The following is a 17,952-nucleotide window of genomic DNA, read 5'->3' on the forward strand; positions in this document are numbered from 1 at the left end:
ATGATGAAATAGCAAAGTCCCTTCATTCACTTGGGGCTCTGAGAAAGCCTTGTCCGAGAGTTAGAAAGGGGCTCTTTTCCATTGGTTGTATGTGTGCTTGCGGACCAAGGGACCTTTCACATAGGTATATTCTATCTTCATTCTGCCTGTTGCTTCTTTGGAAGCCTGGTGGTGACTGGGGCCCAGGCCTGAGACGGGCCCCGAGGTTTGGATAATCTGGACTCTTGTTGACCACTCTTTGTCACTAACCAAGGACCAAGGCCAACTTGGTGAGAAGCCCACATATTCAAGGACCATTACTTAAAGAATCTACTGACTAAACGTCCTGCTCGCAGTAACCAGATCTTGTCAGCACGCAGAGCTTTGAGCCATGTGAAGCAGGAGATGCCACTGCCATCTGCACACATGACTCTTTTACACTAGTGGGTGCCACCTTGGTATCTTCTTGGCTTCTAGAGATGTGTGGTGCTGAGCAATTTGGGATATCCTGTCTGAGCGACCATTCAGTGCGTGACCAGCAAGCACGTCACTGCTTCCTGACCAACAGGTCTTCTTGCACAGAACTGTGAACTAAGAACACAGGTACACTTCCAACAATGTCTGGTGCCCAAGAGCCCGACGAGGGCCGTCCTGACCTCCACCTCTGATTCTCTTTTATTATTTGTTGATGTGAGGTATCCATAAAGATGAGCTCTTTTCAGGCCACAGTACCAGGTTAGTAAGAAATCTGGGCTGCTCGTGGTCTTACGGGAGGCCCAGAGAAGTAATTTGGTAGTCACTGGAAAAAAACACCAAAGACTGATTTCGCTTTGAAATCCAATCATTGGAATATAGTCACAGTCATTTAAGAAACCTGTCACAAATGAAAACAACAGAGCCCCTATCCATGACGTTATATCATACAAGTTATCCCAAGATTGGTGCCAGGCCAGCCCCCATCAGAGGCACCTCGTCTGAGTGACCACTTGTTTAATCGAAGACACCAGCCACAGCGTCCAGGCTCCCTCTGCCCCACTGTCCTAAGCAAATAAGCCTAAGACTGTTTAACTTCTGTTACGAATCCATTAGCAGCCTGACCTAGAAAAAAGCTCAGCAGCCATGTTTCTAAATATGGGGCAGTAGACTAAACGACCCCATGCTTTGCTGTACTGTCCGCTGGGTGGCCGCGTCTGCTTGCAGTTCCTGGCCTTCCTAGCCAGAGCCCGTGTGTCTAAGGGGAGCGAGCCTTCGCGTGCCCTGCTCTCTTGAGCCCCCTGCTCATCACCGCTGCTGCCAGGTCCTCCGACTGAGGGCACCAACTGCAAAGTTCTTATTTACCTGTAGAAATGTGGTCTGTCTAAAAGCGTAATTCTTAAAGAAACGTGCTTTTTAGTGTTGAACTAGCCACCCCTGACTTATCCTGTGTGTGTGTGTATTATGTGTGTGTGTGTGTGTGTGTGTGTGTGTGCACATCTGTGTGACATATGCACTTGTTCCTGATTGTGGAGGGTTTGCATGTATTAGTGAGGCTGTGCATCACGTGGCTGTGTGCGAGTAGGCCAGAGGTTAACTTCGGATGCCTTCCTCAGCTGTTCTCCATCTTCTACCTTTGAGACGAAGTCTCCCACTGAACGTGGAGCTTGTCAATAATCTAGGCTGGCCGGCCAATGAGCTCTGGGGGTTCACTTGTTCTGACTCCGCCCGTCGCTGAGGTGACCCAAAGCTTGTATGGTAGGCACTGGCCAGCCAAGCCATCCCCCTGTCTCCTGCCTTATTCTTGATCGCCTTTCTCTTCCGTTATCCATTCAGCAAAGCCCAGGGGTGCCTGTTCTCTTTTGATCTTCACAGAATTTTGGTAAACTCGGTCATTTTGTGGGTTTTATTTAAGCCTAAGAAGCTAAGCAGGGGTAGGTAGTAGGGTTGAGCAGTAGGCGGTCTGCTGTGATTGGCTGGAGGATCAGATAGTCTGCTGTGATTGGCTGGAGAAACCCAGGCCAGTGGCGTGCACTGCCCGCAGGCTTTATCGCGACCGACACTAGTGCTCCCGGGGCTGGGAACCGGCAATTTTCCCTTTTGGGCACAAGGTGGCAGAATGCATCTACTTTCCACATCCCTCTAAAAGCAAGTAGGAGAGGCTGACATTGTCCGTCCTGGAGACCTGTGGATATTTATTTTAAACGAAGTTGGCCAGCTGAAGCGTGAGCTAGAGGGAGCGTGGCTGTGTGACTGGGGAGGGGCCTGCGAGCCTCTGTAGTTGTGGATCTGTACCAGCGCCTCCGTGTGCGCGTTCAAGAGCAGCACGCTGTCTGTGAGGCCTTCCTCCTTGCCCTTCCGAAGCAGATAGAACCCTTGGCCAGAGCTTTGAAGGAGTATCCATGGGTACTCAAACACTCTAACGGGGGACTGAGGTGTGTAACTGCCCCCAGAAAACAGACAGGCAGAGGCCTTTGGATTCCGCGCCTGTAAGGACCTAAGACGGCATTTGCTTTCTCCACGTAATCAGAGTTTACATTTTGCTCTCTCAAGAGGTTCCGTGCTGTTGCAAAAGATTCTGGACTGCTTTCAACTTATTCACTTACGGTTTAAATTTGGTTATCATTTCTCTACTCAGTTGCTTTCAGTGTGCTTTTTCCCCCTCAAAATTAATTTTTTATTAAAAAAAAAAAAAAAAAGCAGGAGTCAGCCAGGTGTGATGGCTTACACCTATAATCCCAGCATTCAGGGAGGCAGAGGCTGGTGGATCTCTGTGAGTTTGAGACCAGCCTGGTCTACAAAGTGAGTCCAGGACAGCCAAGACTACACAGAGAAACCCTGTCTTTGAAACAAAACAAAACAAAACAAAACAAAAAAAAAAAGCAAGAGTATCAGGAATCAAAACACTGAAGCCACATGAAACATACTGGCCACACTGTCTGCTGTCTACAAGCTTATGTGACTTCCATTCCTTCTTCCCTTCCCCTCATGTTCCTCATTTAGGGGAGTGTTGGGAACGGAGAAGCATATTAGTAATGGATTCAGGGCACATCAGTTTCAGTACTGTACTGACGCCTGAGGTAAGGAGAGTCGGAGACAAGGATTCAGGAACAGGAAGCTGATGTAGCCGGCTCTGTGGCCTCTCCGTGCTCATGCTGCTTTTCCCTCATGGCCACACTTTGGGTACCACGCACCCAGACAGCCTGCTCATGCTAAGCCAAGGAGAAGATACAAGAAAAGAGGAAAGGAGCACCCAGCTGGGTCCTTTTCTCTTGCCAAGGGACAAAAAGTTTCCTCAGCAGGAGATGGCTACGTTATCTCCAGACCATTTTAGCTGAAAAACCATCAGTGCTAAACAGAGGGAGACAGAAAATGAGCAGAGAACACTTTGGGGACGGTAGTGGATATTATGTGTCTAAGTGAACCGAGGTCTCCCTTGGCACTTCCTCCTTCCTCTTCTCCCTCTAGAGCGAGGCAGAACCAGCAAAAGTGATCAACATGAGATCTGTTTCAGAAATCTCGCTTGTGTCATTGTAAATGCACAGGAAGAACATACACGGTCGAGAAATGGGAAAGCTCGATTAGAGCGAGGAGAGCCCAGCCCGGTCCAGGGAGTTTGGCTCTTGCACCTTACCTCTCTGCTGGAGAGGATTGACCCTGTGACCTCTCAATTCTTCCCAGCGCCAGCAGTCCCCTACGGAGCTTTTAACTACAGCCCATCATAGACAAAGCATATTTATTTTCACCTCTGAAGAGCAAACAACGTACAGACACACTTGACACATTTACAGACTATTTTAACGTGTTTCCTATTCAAATATTACCTATTATATAAATTCTTATGAATACTTTTATTTAAAAAAAAAGGATTTGAATTTTGGGCAGGGATTCTTATTCTAACTGTTAAGACAGTGCAGTGTCCTGGAGGGGACCAGGTTTGTGAGCTTGCTCAGTTCCCACGGGGGTCCTCCCTTCCTCCAGGACCGGCGCAGAGGAGTGGCTACACTTGGCGGGGGGGGGGGGGGGACGGGACTAATCGCCATCACTCTCACTTGAGCTGCCGCTGGATGACTCACTGCTGTCTCCATGGCGGGTGCTAAGGCGCCTGTGGAAAGGGGACTTTCTTGAAGGCCAGGAGCCTCTCCGTGGTGACACCCCTTTATTCCGGGCAGGATCATTCTGTCCATAACGGTCTGTTCTGCTGCCTGCTATCATGACCCCCTCACTACTGGAAATGTAAGAGGAGTCACTTTTAACCTCTTTACCGAGACAGTGAGAAGAAAGAACCAGGCCCTGGCTTTCGCCTTTTCCTGGAAATCTTTGTTTTTCAGTCACGGTCACTTGGTTCCTTTTGGATGCTCCTCCATCTTTCCGAGAACTGCCTTTGCTGCTCTTGGGAATTTCACTGTAACTGACGCTCCCCGCGTTATCACTGCCTCCCCCTTTGGCCGCCTCTTTTGAGGGCTCCCTGGGATAGTGGAATTCTACTTTCCCTTGGTGAGCGTTTTGGCTGCCCGCATCAATTCTGTTTCCTTCTTTTCCAGGGAGCTCCCTGAAATTGGTACCGCCTGTGATTTCATTGCTGCCGCCCACGAGGCTCACGCCGGCCCCTCCGCCCTGGGCAGCTTTGTCTCTGGCGGCAGCAGCGTTGCTGTCCTGGCCTTCTCTCCCTGGGATCTCGTTAGAGCTCAGTCCGCTCCTGTGCGGGTTAACAGTCTCAGCTTTGCCAGAGAGTCCCGTGTGACCAGCTGAGCTTTCCGGACCGGGCCCAACAGCACCTCCTGTGCCGGGAAGGTGCGTGAAATGTTGCCCGTCACCACTGAAAGGAGGGATGTCGTTATCCCCCCTCACTTGAAGATCTGGGGAGCCACTGCCTTCGAAGTCACGGGGGATCTTTCTGATTTGGGGGAGGTGTGTTAGGTAGTGGGCGCTTCGTCGGGACTGACGGGTACGTTTGCTTTTTCCCGGGCTGTCCTGGGATGGCAGATAGCCCTGCCGATTCATTTCATCCTTTAAGTGGCCTTTAGCGTCCTTGACGTCTGCTGGAGTCATGCTTAGGCCACTCTCGGGTTCGTCTTTGTTCTCACCCCTCCGTAGTTTGGTCCCAGCCACCGGGGTCTTCACAGGCTGCTGCGTGATTCTTCCTATGAGGGCCGCGCTGTAGCTCTCCTGGTCGGGCAGGTTAAGGACAGCCTCCTCTCCACTCTCTGCTCCTTCACCCGCCATGCGCTCAGGGTGCACGGAGGCTGCTAAGTGCCCGTGGATGCAGCCTTTGTTGCTGGTCCTGCCGTCTTGGTTCAGTGCCTGTGGATTTACAGAAAGATCCGGGTCTTACTACTTTGGTTATTTCCGTTGACTTCAAAAAGACACAAGTGGCAAAATAAACTGACACACTTTAATGCTCTAGCTTTTCTTGAGCATGTTACCATCTTGGTCGTTATAATTAAAGATTATCATAGATGAAATCTGAAAGAAAGACGAATAGAGATGAAAGTTCCTGTAGAGAGAAAAGGCAGAGCCAGCTAGAAGCCTTAAGATGTGTGAGGAAGACGGCAGCGATGCTATGCCATTCAGGCAAGCCAGGGCCGTGGTGAGCTGCATCAAATGAGATAACAAACTAAATGGCCAAACGAGTTTATCCTCATTATTTTTACTATGTGTGAGTGTCTTGCCTGTATGTGCATCTGTGTACCATGTGTGTGTCTGATGCACATAGAGGCCAGAGAGATCACCGGAGTCCGTGACAGTGGTTGTGAGCTGCGTGTGAGTGCAGGAACACAAGCCCTGGTCCTCTGGGAGAGCAGTAAGTGTTGTTGACCGCTGAGTGGTCTCTCCAGGCCCCAAATGGTTCCCATGCTCTCACGCCAGGGCTCACTGAAGTAACGATATAATGCAAGCAAGGCATGTAGCACAACGTCTCTCTTTAACCAAATTCTATTTAATGATGGCAGCTGCAGGGCTGTGATCCCTGAAAGGAATGTGAGCTTGCTTCCCTACATAGTGATAGCAACACTTACTTCCTCAGAGGATGCACAGCTGTCCTGCCAGCCTCTAGACGTCACCGAGGTGTATGTAGTGGCGGCCCCATAGAACTTCTCCTTCTCTGAATGTGGCTGTGGGTTCTGCAGCCTGTGGCCTCCGATGTGTCTGAAATAGGGTTTTGATGTCCCTGATCTGCTGTTAAGAATAATGTGTGTGTGTGTGTGTGTGTGTGTGTGTGTCTGTGTCTGTGTGTGTGTGTCTGTGTCTGTCTGTGTGTGTGTGTGTGTTGAAGAACATGGAGAGTCTGCGTGTGTTACTGTATGGATGTTATAGGATAATGTATGGATGTTAGAGAATAATCGTGAGAGTTCAGACTCCCCTTCTGCCATGTGGGTTCTGGTGAGAGTTTAGGTGGTCTGGCTTGGTGGCCATTTCTGAGCCGTATTACTGTGCTCCTCTGCCTGCTTTAAAATGTACCTTGCTAAGTGTTTGGAGCTGTGACACTATTGACTCAGCTCGCACTGGAACTGTAGGAGAGAGAACTGTCTGTGGAGGTTCTTCACTCTGGCAGAACTTGTTAGTCTGACCTCTCCAAACACCTCCAAGCATTTCCATTTGTCTCAATAGTAAGAGATGATTAGAATTGATTTACTTTTATAGCTCCAAGCTTATTCTGAAAATAGGTAGAAATTTGTTATGAGGAAAAAAATGCAAAGGAAAAGAATCCGTACTGATTTATGTCTGCTAGAAAATATTCTAAATCCTTGACTTTAAGTCACTGAGTTTCAGAAAGCTTGGCTCAGGCATTTATGTTCATTTACTCACTGTTAAGATGTTTTTAGCGAAACAGATGGGTTAGAAAAATCAGTATATAAATTAAATTTTAATTTAAAAAATTAGCATTTTTCTTCTTACTCTTAGAGGAAATTTTGTTCCATTTTTGGCGTTTCTATTAGTTTTCTATTATCATTTTATAATAGAATAACATAATAAAGCTTACTAATGATGGTGTGCATTTAATTAGAAGAGTGAGCAAAACGGTTTTGTATAGAAAAACATGAGGCTGTGTTTTAATTTTTCCACAGGACAGTTGAACATTTGTTTGAGAAACTATTTTAAAGTACAAAAGGTTTCCTGTCCTGCATGTGCTCAGGGACGTGCTCTCCGGACGCCCTTGGCTGCATGGCCGGTGAGTCAGCTGCCCTGCCTTCTCCCTCTGTGCCTTGCTTCACAGCGTTCTTTCATTGCAGAGCAGCCTCTCCCACTCCTTCTGTATTCCCCAATCTTATTGCTCCCCCACAACCTCGCTCACACTTTCCACTGGGTGGCTTTCTCTGAGCAGCACCCCGGAACTGATTTCTTCCTATTCCCAGCCGCTGATGTGTAATGGGGGGGGGGGGATGCCTTTCATATGACACTTTCCACAGCCTGTCTTGGGTTCTCTGTGTTTCTGTTCTATCTTTAAGTTCTGAGAGAGGAAGAGTGGCATTTTCTCGGTTTGTTTCAGCTGGTGTCATAGTTTACTCACAGGAGGCACCAAAAACGTGTATGTCAAATCACAACCAAAATTAACTAACTTTAACAGACAGATTGGCACAGCCTTAGAAACAGCCATACGAAGGAAGCCTAGCAGAGGAAAACCAAATTCTACTGGAGAATTCTTACTCCCATGGGAAATGAAGCTGGACTTGGGAAAGTAAACAGTCCTTTGGTGGGAGGCATTCTAAACTCTTTGCAGTTCTTTGGGCGATAATTCTGCAAGAGACCATTGAGTGAAAAGAATTATTGTCATCCGAGTGACAAGGACTTCATTCTTTCTCTTCACTGTGACTGGGTGTGGATGAAGTTTAAGACACTGAGACGTGTGTCAGTCTTTAAGGCAGGATGGCCTGTCCTTGGGAGTCTACCCTGCTCCAGAATATGCTAGAATGTGTTCAGAAAGCCTCCTCATGAAATGCAGGGGCACAACAAAATGACAATTACAATCCCCAGGGTCTACCGTGGCCACACTTGTGGAAGAAGATCCTAAACCAGAACATGGTTTGGGCCAAAGCAGTGGATGGGGATGAGGAGGCTTCTGGGACAGAGTTGCATTGCATGGCAACGTCACGGGGGGTGTGGGGAAGGGAAAACGAAGGTGGCATCCACAGCTGGAAACAGCACAGTGCTTTGTCTCCCCTAGTCCAGACTGTCGCACGTACAGGGTCTCCTCAAAGCCACCCACCTTTATGCCACATTCAGCGTAGGCATGTCTTTCAAGGTGACCCTTAAAAATTACGCACAAACCCATTCCATTATATTAAGGTGGGTTTTGTCTCTTAAGGAAGGTTCTGGATTCCTTCCTAATGCTGCAGGATATTTTTTAACTTGGGAGAAGTAAAGTTCTGCCTCTGACAAGTGGCAGAGGTACAAGGTAGTACTTCTCACAACCACAGGATGGCGTGTACAGGCCACCGCAGAAGACAGCCACCAACCAGGCTCTCATTTGGACTGATCTTGAAATGTGTTTTTCCCGAGTCACTGTCACCTGTCTGTCTTTCACGATGAGTCGATCTTACCACCATCTGTCAGTGGAGCTGCAACATAGGGGTCTATTTCCAGAGCAGAAAGGAGAGGGTGACAGAAGAAAGATGGCTTTACCATACTCATGGCTAAGGTCCAGCTGGCAAATGCTGGCAAATGAAACCTCCGCTTTTATGTTTGCCGTTTGGACCTACGTAACTTTCAGCTGAGATTCAGAACACAGACGTGCGGTTGCCAGGAGAATCCATGGTCGAAATAAGCTGAAATTTGGCAAACCTGATAGGATTTGCTTCACCCCCTCTCCTTATGAACTAGTTCCTTTCTAGAATTCCCTATCAAAGCTGCTGAGCACCCCTCCTTTCTTTACTTGTTAGTTTGCTTTCACGTGCAGCGTGTGGTAGTGACAACGTCCCAGCATTCTTACGAATCCGCCTGAAAGCTGTGTGGCAAACCGTTGTGTCATTTGAAGGATGGAATCACTCTGAAAATAAGCCATCGATATTTGGGATGTTTCCATCACCTGTTGTAGGAATTATAATGAACTAGAGCGTGCCACCACTCTGCTGAAAACTGCATTTCTGGCTAAGCACCCGGGAACATTTCAGCAGTTAACATTTTCTTGCTGTTTTTCTTTTTCTTTCTCTTTACAGAGCTAGAATAGTTATTTGAGAGGAATCATTGCTTTTACCCTCTGCTCCTCCACACAGCTTTGCCTAGTTTTCAGTCTGTGATTGACGTGTCTGCCAGGAATTTCAATCTCACCAAACAGAGCACATTTCTTCAAACAACAAACATTCCCTTCCTTTTTCTTTTACTGGATTGTATTAATGTGCAAAATCATGCTGACCGAAAGAAGACTGGACCCACTTTTCCTTAAATATTTGCTAGGAAAAACTTCTCCCCACTAGATGGCGACGCTTCTCTTTTAAAGAATCGGTTTCCGGCATGGAGGCGTGTCCCCATGGCACGGAGCGGAAGAGGCAGGTATGGGGCTCCAGTTAGGAGTGGTGGCCACTGGAACCCTTGGGAGAGAAGCCTTCATTTACAGCCCGAGGTGCTAAGTGTGAGTGAGGTCAGCCAGAGTACAGGGTGTCGGCGATAGTGTAAGCCGGCAGCTGTGCCGTGGTGTGCCGCGCTGAAGATGCGCAAGCGTCCGCGGCGGTGCCGGCCTGCGTCTAGTGGTGCCCCTACCCTGTGATGCCTAGTGGCAGATCATTTCGCCCTGGCAAGGGAGAGTGGACGTGGCCAGCAGATCAGGCAGTCTTTCTGACCAGTGTGGAAGCGGCAGTGTGTGTCCAGGGTAGGAGTTCAGGGTGTGGTGGAAGAGCCTCTCCTTCTGAACCTCACTGAGGTGCATAACGGCCAGACTCTGAGCAGCAGGCACAGGTAGCCGCGGCAGGCCTCGTGAGGTATCACACAAAACACAGGACCGAAAAATCCTGGGGCAAGTCTTCTGTGTACAAAATGGTGTGACGATTCCTCGGATCTGAGTATTTCCGTTTTCTTACTTCCTCTGAAAAGTTCTCGCTGATCTCTGATGTGGCAGAGGGAATAAATGAGTTGGATATGCTGGTGCCATGCGTGTGGAAGCAGGCGCCATGGCGGATCAGTCACAGCAGAGAGGGGAGTCCCAGGGGAAGAATAGAAAACAAAGAAAAGACAAGCAGTCCGGGGACTACCTTGTCCACCTGGCCCATCGGCCTAGAGCAGTGGCTCTCAACCCTTCACAGGGGTCGCCTAAGACCATCGGAAAACACAGCTATTTACTTTAGGAGTTGCAACAGTAGCAAATGTACAGTTAATAAGCAACAAAGATAATTTTATGTTTGGGGTCACCACAACATGAGGAACTGTATTAAGAGCATTGGGAAGGCTGAGAACCATGGGCCAGACGGAGGGTGCTTTTTCAAAACAGCACTCAAAGTCATGGGTTTCTGTTTATGGGTCTCTACTCAAATTGATAAAATCTCCACAGAAATGTCAACGCAGGTGGTAGATGAAAGTATCCCATTATCTGGACTCCAAGGATTTGTCTGCTATTCTATTCCATTCCAGACACAATTGGTTTGTCAGTAACATCTTACAGTTTTAGGACACAGTATATTTGCAGAGAGCTTCACAGTTTGCAAAGGACTTTTGCCTAAGAACCATGTGAGATGAGCAGTAGAAAAGAGAGCATCCACACAGACACAGCTGGTGACAGACAAGCCGAGCAGCATGCTAACCTGAGTCTCTGCCTCAGAATCCCAAGACTGAAGCAAAAAAACAAAACAAAACAAAAACCAAAAATATCAAAGCAGCATTGCTTGAAAGAATGTTTGTTAATGTTGTTAATATCCTGAAGTGTATATTAAATCTTCAAGATAAGTTTTGTAATTTTATTCTTTATTACATCTATTTGTTGGGTTAGTTCTTCCATGATTCTGTGAATATGAATCTAAACTGTTACCCCATTTTTTTTTATTACTATCAAAATGAGCTGTAGGAAGAAGAGTGTAGAGATAACATGGGTAGGTGTAAAAATAATGATGTGATCGCATGGAAGCTCGAGTGTCTTCTAACAGAGCACACACGCATACTTACATGCACATTTATGTTTGTGTTAAATGTGCTCTTGCTGACAGAGGTTGGCCTGGTACAGTTCCTTATGCATCGAGACTGAGATCAAAGCCTCCCTCACTTGCATAAGATGGATAGTAATTGAATGGCAGTGCTCAAACCTCACCTTCTATTTTTTTCACACTTTAAAACTGTTTGAATTTGGCTTACAATTATAAGACACGTGCACATGACTTCTATACGCTCATATTTATCCAACAATTTACTGTTACCTAATAGTGGTAATTGTTAGAAGGGAATGTACCTGTGAGAAATCCCTACACTTCTCGGTACCCAGTGTTGTCCCTGTTCCCCTGATGAGCCCTCCTTGCTCCTCTGACATCTCTTGGCAGTTGCCCTGGACTTGACTGTGGCTCTGGAATGGAGGTGACATCGCCTGCCCCTAGGAGGGAAGCTGGCAGCCCCTTGACTGGTGGTCACTGGCCTGGCCCTTTACTGGAAGCTGGTTAGAAAGGACACTGGCTGTTCCCTGGAGCTTGCTGTTCCAAATAACTCATTCTCGTTCGGCTGGTAGGTCACCAAGACCCACTCAGCCGGCACCTTCCTTCAGCGCATGCCTGATGGTCCTGACTGACCTCGTGTGCGTCAGGTGGGACCAGGCTCGCTCCGCACAGCCCCGAGCACTGTTTAAGCATTGTGTGTGAAGCGGCTGGTGTGAGTCCCTCATTTCTGCTCCTTCACCAGATGGCAAGGTTCAGCCCTGTCGGTTACCCAGCTGCTCACCCACTGGCTCAGGGCCTATATTTAAGTGTGGTCAGCATGGAATGAGCACCTGTCTCCTGAGTTCCCCAACCGGAAGGTCACTCTGAGAGCTAGGATGTTCGGTAAGATGTTATCTAATTAGCCTGGTGTCTGTCTGAATCGCAGAAAACATCTGCAGTGTTCAGCGTGGACCCAAGATAACTGGATCACATCCTGAGTGTTCATCCAGGCGAGTCGGAAGAAGAGAAGACAGAAGAGGCAGTGGGAGCTTCGTTTAGGTTAAGTTCACGGGCGTCAATTCCAGTTCAGCCTCACCAAAGAAGGAGCATCTTTGACAGGCTCTCCCTATGCCAAGACGCTGCCAGAACACAGACATTCTAGCCCCTCACAGTGCTATCTGTGTATTTAGTCAGCCGGGCACACATCAAATTCTGCAAGGTTCTGGTAAAGCCTTACAAGGTTCTTCTGATTCTTTGTGGTTCTAGTCTTTGAGCATAACTCGCTAATCTCGGCTGACTTGGAACGCTCTGACTGGCTACTGGTTTCCTCAAAGATTCCTGAGGAGGCAACATAGAGGTATCCTATAGTTTGTACGCAGTGGCAGCCTTCTGAGCTTAGTGCGCCACGCTCCACCCTTTAACAAGCTTGAGAACTCTAGCGAGAGGGAGACGTTGTGACACGCGAGTGAACACTTACTGGTGCTCCCCAGGTGAAGCTGAAGAGGAGCAGTCCCACGGACAGAGCCTGCATCTTCAACGGCTCTCTGAAAGGGGAACAGGAATCTGTGAGCAAACATCCTTCCCACGTCCGTTCATCTCCTTTTAGTATACAGAATTACATCTCACTTAATTACGTTTTTGTAAAATTAGAATCCACATAAATATATGTAGTTTGCACAATTAGTTCATAGTCAAGGGTTAATATTTTAATCTGTTTTTCATGTCTGATTATTCTCATGCAAAAATAAAAATCATTGACTGTAATTAATCTAATAATCAATTAGTAGAAACTAATTTTATAGACATATAATTTTTTTTTTTTTTTGCTCTACCAGTAACCTGACATTTTCCCTTAGGAAAATATTATTAAATGCTTGTATAATTGGAAGTTACAGTAAGGTAACATACCAGATCACACCTGAATTGTCAGGTGTGTCAAGACGGCAGATACAAAGGTGAGGAATGGAATCTTACCAATCTCATCAATCCAGGCTAGCACTCCAGCGTACATCTTCATAGTCACTAGCTATATGTCTGAGTTAGTCACTATGCGTGGGCCAGAAAAAGAAACTGCTGGAGCAATTTTTTTCTGTAACTGAAAGCATTTACTAAATATTAAAACAAACTGAGCACCATTCTATGAATTTTACACGTATTTGTCTATTTGAGTCCCACAACAGCCTAATGAGTAAGATGGCTATACAGCTGGTTTATAGATTAGGAAACAGAGTCAGAAAAGTCACATAGTACATCCCATAACTCATGAATATTAATGAGCAGAACTGGGTTTGGTGTTGTGGCAAAGCAGCTTCGGCACCAGTACCCCCAGGCGACACTCCATGGCACCTCAGGTAGGTTTCTATTCTTCCGTCTTATTAAATAAAAACAACATGCAGTCACCTGAAGATGACCCCATTTTATATAAAGTTCAATACACTAATCCTTGGAATGCTACATTCAGTTATGGATTAAAGTCCATGTGCAGAGTGTGGCAAACGTATTGCTCGAATCTAGTGAGCTCAGCTAACTCAGCCATCACACTGGAAAACTATCAATACAGCTCCAGGCAGCAGTCTGTTGGTCTTCATGAACATTAAATATTTTACTGACACGTAAACATAGAACAACCAATATGAAAATAATTATCTGATTTGTTGAATGGAAATAGTTTTAAGGAGGAAAGTTACTTAAATGTTCTTACAGTCTTTGAACATTTCATAGTAAAACTTTTACTCTGCAGATAACGTAAGAAAGATATATTGTAAAATTGTAGGTTATAATCTTCTAATAATATGATCCTAAAGATATGAATCTATATTGAAGCTATAATTTTGGTTTCTACGTGCTGCAGATAAGGACCTTCTACATCATTTATCAGGTAGCTCAGTGTTGGTAACTGCACCGCAGAGACAGTGTTTGCAAACACAAAGCAATGGCCGGCTTCTTCTGTAACTGGTTGCAAAGTGCTTTAGCCCCATGTGTCATGGGTCTTGATCATCCTGAGAGTCAGCTCACAGGCTGATTCAAGCATGGAGTTTAATTAATGGTCTCTAGAGTGTGGTAGCACTCTACCTGCCATATTGAACAAAGCATATTGAATTTAGGCAATTATACAGTCTGCACTTGTTTTCAATATCCTAACCAGAGAGGCTACCGAAAGCTTAAGCAAGCACTTATGATGGAAGCAATTCTCCCCGAGCAACAGTGAGAGACAACTTACCTGGTGGCCTTCACCTTCGGGAAAGCTTGATTTCCTCAGGCTTCTCAGTCTCTGGGCATTTGCTGAAATTTAAAGCTTGTCAGCGCCTCCAGTGTCTAATCAGCATGGCCCACCCAGTATCACCACTGAGTGTGTCACCAAGGCCCACAGATGACCACAGGGGTTAAGGTAATTTTAATCTAAAAATGTTTTGTGGTGGAAAGCTGCTATCAAATGTTCCAGAAAGTAGAATAAACAGAAAAAAATATAAATATCTCAGTTTGGACATTATGTTGCAAAATAATTAGAATTGATTTCAGAACTATTAACTAGGACTGGGTGAATGTCTTGCATGTTTATAAGTAAAAAATGTTTATAAGCCAACACATTTATAAATGGACAGTAATTTTATTATTATTGTATTTAGAGACTATCTTAATTGTGTCTGAATAAGATTCTGATGTTCTGAGCGCCTACTGTATGGCAGGCTTTGGAGAAGCCTCAGTGAACAAAACAGAAGATATTCCTATCTTGTGGGCTCACCATCCAATGGAGGAAACAGAGAGCGACGGGGTGTACCTCAAGCAGAAGAACTCAGGGGCCATCTCATGCATTGGGAGTAAGGACACCAGGCTGAATTTTTACATGGAGAATCCTGGGATGGCCTCACTGAGAATGTGACTTCTTAGCAAAGGCTTTGATAAGGCTTATATGTGTGTGTGTGTTGCTCCAAAATTCATCCTGCAACTAAAAGTCCCATGTGATAGTGTTAAGGCAGAGCTCTTAGAATCTAAGAGATCATGTGAGAATCTTCATGAGTATAGATATTAAGAGTTTTAGGAAGACTTCAGGCATCAAGCTTCATTCACCCCTTTGCATTCCTTGTCTGCCATGCGAATGCACAGCTTTCACATACCCCCGCCACCACACCCCGAGTGAAGGTGGGATCATTAATGTCCACCAGTGAACCTTCTAGCTCCTTTATGGTGAATACCCCAGCCTCCAAAGCCACATGAAGTCAAGACAGTGGGAGGTCAGCTTTTGTTCTGTTTCCATTGTCTGTGGTGTTCTGGTACAGTCGCACAGAGTAAGGGAGAATGGTGGCCGCCTGACGGTACATAGGGAGCGTTCTAGGAAGAGCCAGCGCCAGGAACCGGGCCTGCTGCTTATTCCAGAAAGAGAGACGGAGCCAGGGAAGCAGGGCAAATAGACACGAATTAGACAGCAGAGGACCAGGGCTAGGCGCGGAGCCGAGAGCTGGGGCGCCTGCTTACTCTGCATAAGGCCTCGGATCCTGTCTTAGCACGACTAATAAAAATAAATAGATAAAAAACTAATGAATTAATTTACTTAGTTAAATTCCAGGTCGAGAAAGCTACTAGAGGTCTGAGCAGAGCTGAGACTGAAAGGGTGAGGCCCCCGGCAGAGGAGAAAAGGCGTCTAGAGTGAGGGGTGAAAGGTGGGCGCTTCAGGGAAAGTTCAGGGACATCGAGGACTTGGGATTTTGCCGTGTACTGGGAAACCTAAAGTCGCTTTTTATTGAAACAGGAAAATATTCAAAAGATGCTTTTTGAAGAATGAGTTGTGGGTTTGAATTTGGGTGAAGATTTTTTTAAACGGTCAGTATAGGCCATTGAGTCCTTTTTTCCTTCCAGTGGTGGTAGGCGCTGAAACCAAACTGCAATTCATGTTTGTTACGGTTGCGGGGGTGTTATTTGGTCTAAAGCTATGATAATGCCTACCGGGGTGACTCCCAGAAGACTTATGTGTAAATATACCAACAAAAGACTGTAAGTTTTTAAACTTATACTTTATGCTATGAGCTACTTATGCATAAATTCAGCTTTACAATCAACTATAAATAAGATGTAATAATTTTTAAGTACATAACTCTGATTTCCCCAAACTCAAATAGGCAAAAATATAATAATAATAATAATAATAATAATAATCAAGAAAAAATGAATAGTACATCCCTGATACAGTTTTGGTTTGGAGAGAGATCGCTTGACTAGTTTAGACCTAATTCCTCTCGCATCATACAAATTCTTTGGCTTTTTTTCCAAGGATCCTGAGCTGGTTATAAAGACTTATGACTACTTCAAGCTATTGTGTAAAAACCACAGTTGACTTGAAAGCATCTAACTGAACTTTAGAATACTGGATCACTATTATTGACAGTGAAGACCTTTGACCCTAATAGCAGTGTAGTCAAACATGTGTGAGATCAAACCCAGCTTCTTCATGGGTTTAGAGCGATAAATCGTAAATGTGCTTTTCCTTTGTTTTTCTTCCTTTCAAAAGAACATTACTATCTGTGAAGGAGATTTCTTATTAAGTTAATTCTTATGTAATATGAAATAGTATACATATAATATATATCATTCTGATCTGAAAGAACATGAGTTCTGGGAAAAGAAAACCCACAGAATTTTAAGACTTAGGATTCGGCTCCTCGTCCTACGAAGGAGTGAACTGAATGGAGCTAAATATACATGTTCTCAAAGCTGAAAGGAATTCAAAGGAAAAACACCCAACTCGGCTCTTAAATTTAGAACCTACAATTGACAAGAGCAAAAATAGTGAGACCCCATTCTAGCTAGAAGTTTGGAGGGAGTCGTTCTGGGAAGAGGCGTCTGCGATTAATGTTGATAGTCTGGGAGGCTGACGTTAGGTTTCTCTTCTCTTGGAACCTGCCCTTCTTGCTGGAATTTTTTGTTAATTCATTTATTTATTCACTTTACATCCCCGTTCTCCTCGCTGAATTCAAAACAAGCAAGCAAAAAAGGCCCTAAAAGTTTTGTGTATAAAGTAATTATCAAATAATTCTGGAAACCTTGTTCTGTTTCAGAAGAATAAGATGTTTTGATTTTAAATATACTCATTCATAAGCACCAATAGTCACCCTAAACTACAAAAATGTCGCTTTCTAGAACATTGCTGATAACCAACTTCTTCTCATTTTCCTCCAAATTATTTTTATCTTTGGAAAGTATTATTCCCCCGCCTCACCCGGTGTTGGTGTTTCACTCAAGCGCGGTACCGTGGAGTTCCACAGCCCGGCATGGAGTACCACAGACTGTCATGAAGCTGGCTGTGTCCACTTCCTGAGGCCACATACCCGCTCAGCTAGTGAGGAGAAGGTATACCAATATAATTTGCTTTTATTTTTATATTAGAAAGAAGTTTTATTGCAATCTAAGATGACAGTGCAGAGGCTGCAGATGAATGAGTTACGGTCTGCCAGCCCTTCCTTCAGGGCGTGGTGACGTTGCTGGGAGTGGATAGAAAGCTTTGTTGAGTGAGCTCGAGGGGAAAACACTGCTCATTCTCAGAATAGTGAGAATTCAGGGGCCAGACCGCGGGAGGCGGACTGTGACTTTCCCCAGCTATTCTCTGTGCGGTGGGCACATACTCATATTTGCCTGCCACATTGGGGCGTATGTAGTTTTCTCTCTGTCTGCATTATGTATGCTTTGTTCACAAAGCCTATGTTTTTCTGCATTGTGTTATTTCAGCTTCTCTTTAACCACTTTCTTAACTCTTATGACCCAGCCTCACTGTCAGTTTCTGCACTGGCTAACTTTTGCTGTTAACACATTGTCTCAAAACCTAGTTTGAAGCAATACACTAACTTCTTTCAGTGTTACATGCACTGATGTGGTTTAGCCTCTGCTTCCACTTGGTACCTCTTGCAGGAAACCATTGATTGCAAACTTACCCGGGCTGAACATCCAGATGGCACCTTGTGCCGCT

The 17,952-nt window shown here is 45.6% G+C and overlaps 1 protein-coding gene across 1 annotated transcript; it reads right to left on the reverse strand.

Annotated features, from left to right (window-relative positions):
- Positions 1-3,984: 3,984 nt before the first annotated feature.
- Positions 3,985-12,625, reverse strand: Mepe (matrix extracellular phosphoglycoprotein). Its single transcript, XM_055594594.1, has 2 exons — positions 12,475-12,625; positions 3,985-5,256 (listed from the first exon to the last, which is right to left on the reverse strand). Exons 1-2 carry the CDS (start codon positions 12,526-12,528, stop codon positions 3,985-3,987), a joined length of 1,326 nt encoding a protein of 441 aa, XP_055450569.1. The 5' UTR covers positions 12,529-12,625.
- Positions 12,626-17,952: the final 5,327 nt, after the last annotated feature.

The sequence above is a fragment of the Psammomys obesus genome, unplaced genomic scaffold, assembly GCF_907164565.1.
Source record: "Psammomys obesus unplaced genomic scaffold, mPsaObe1.curated_primary_1811, whole genome shotgun sequence".
NCBI classification, from domain to species: domain Eukaryota; kingdom Metazoa; phylum Chordata; class Mammalia; order Rodentia; family Muridae; genus Psammomys; species Psammomys obesus.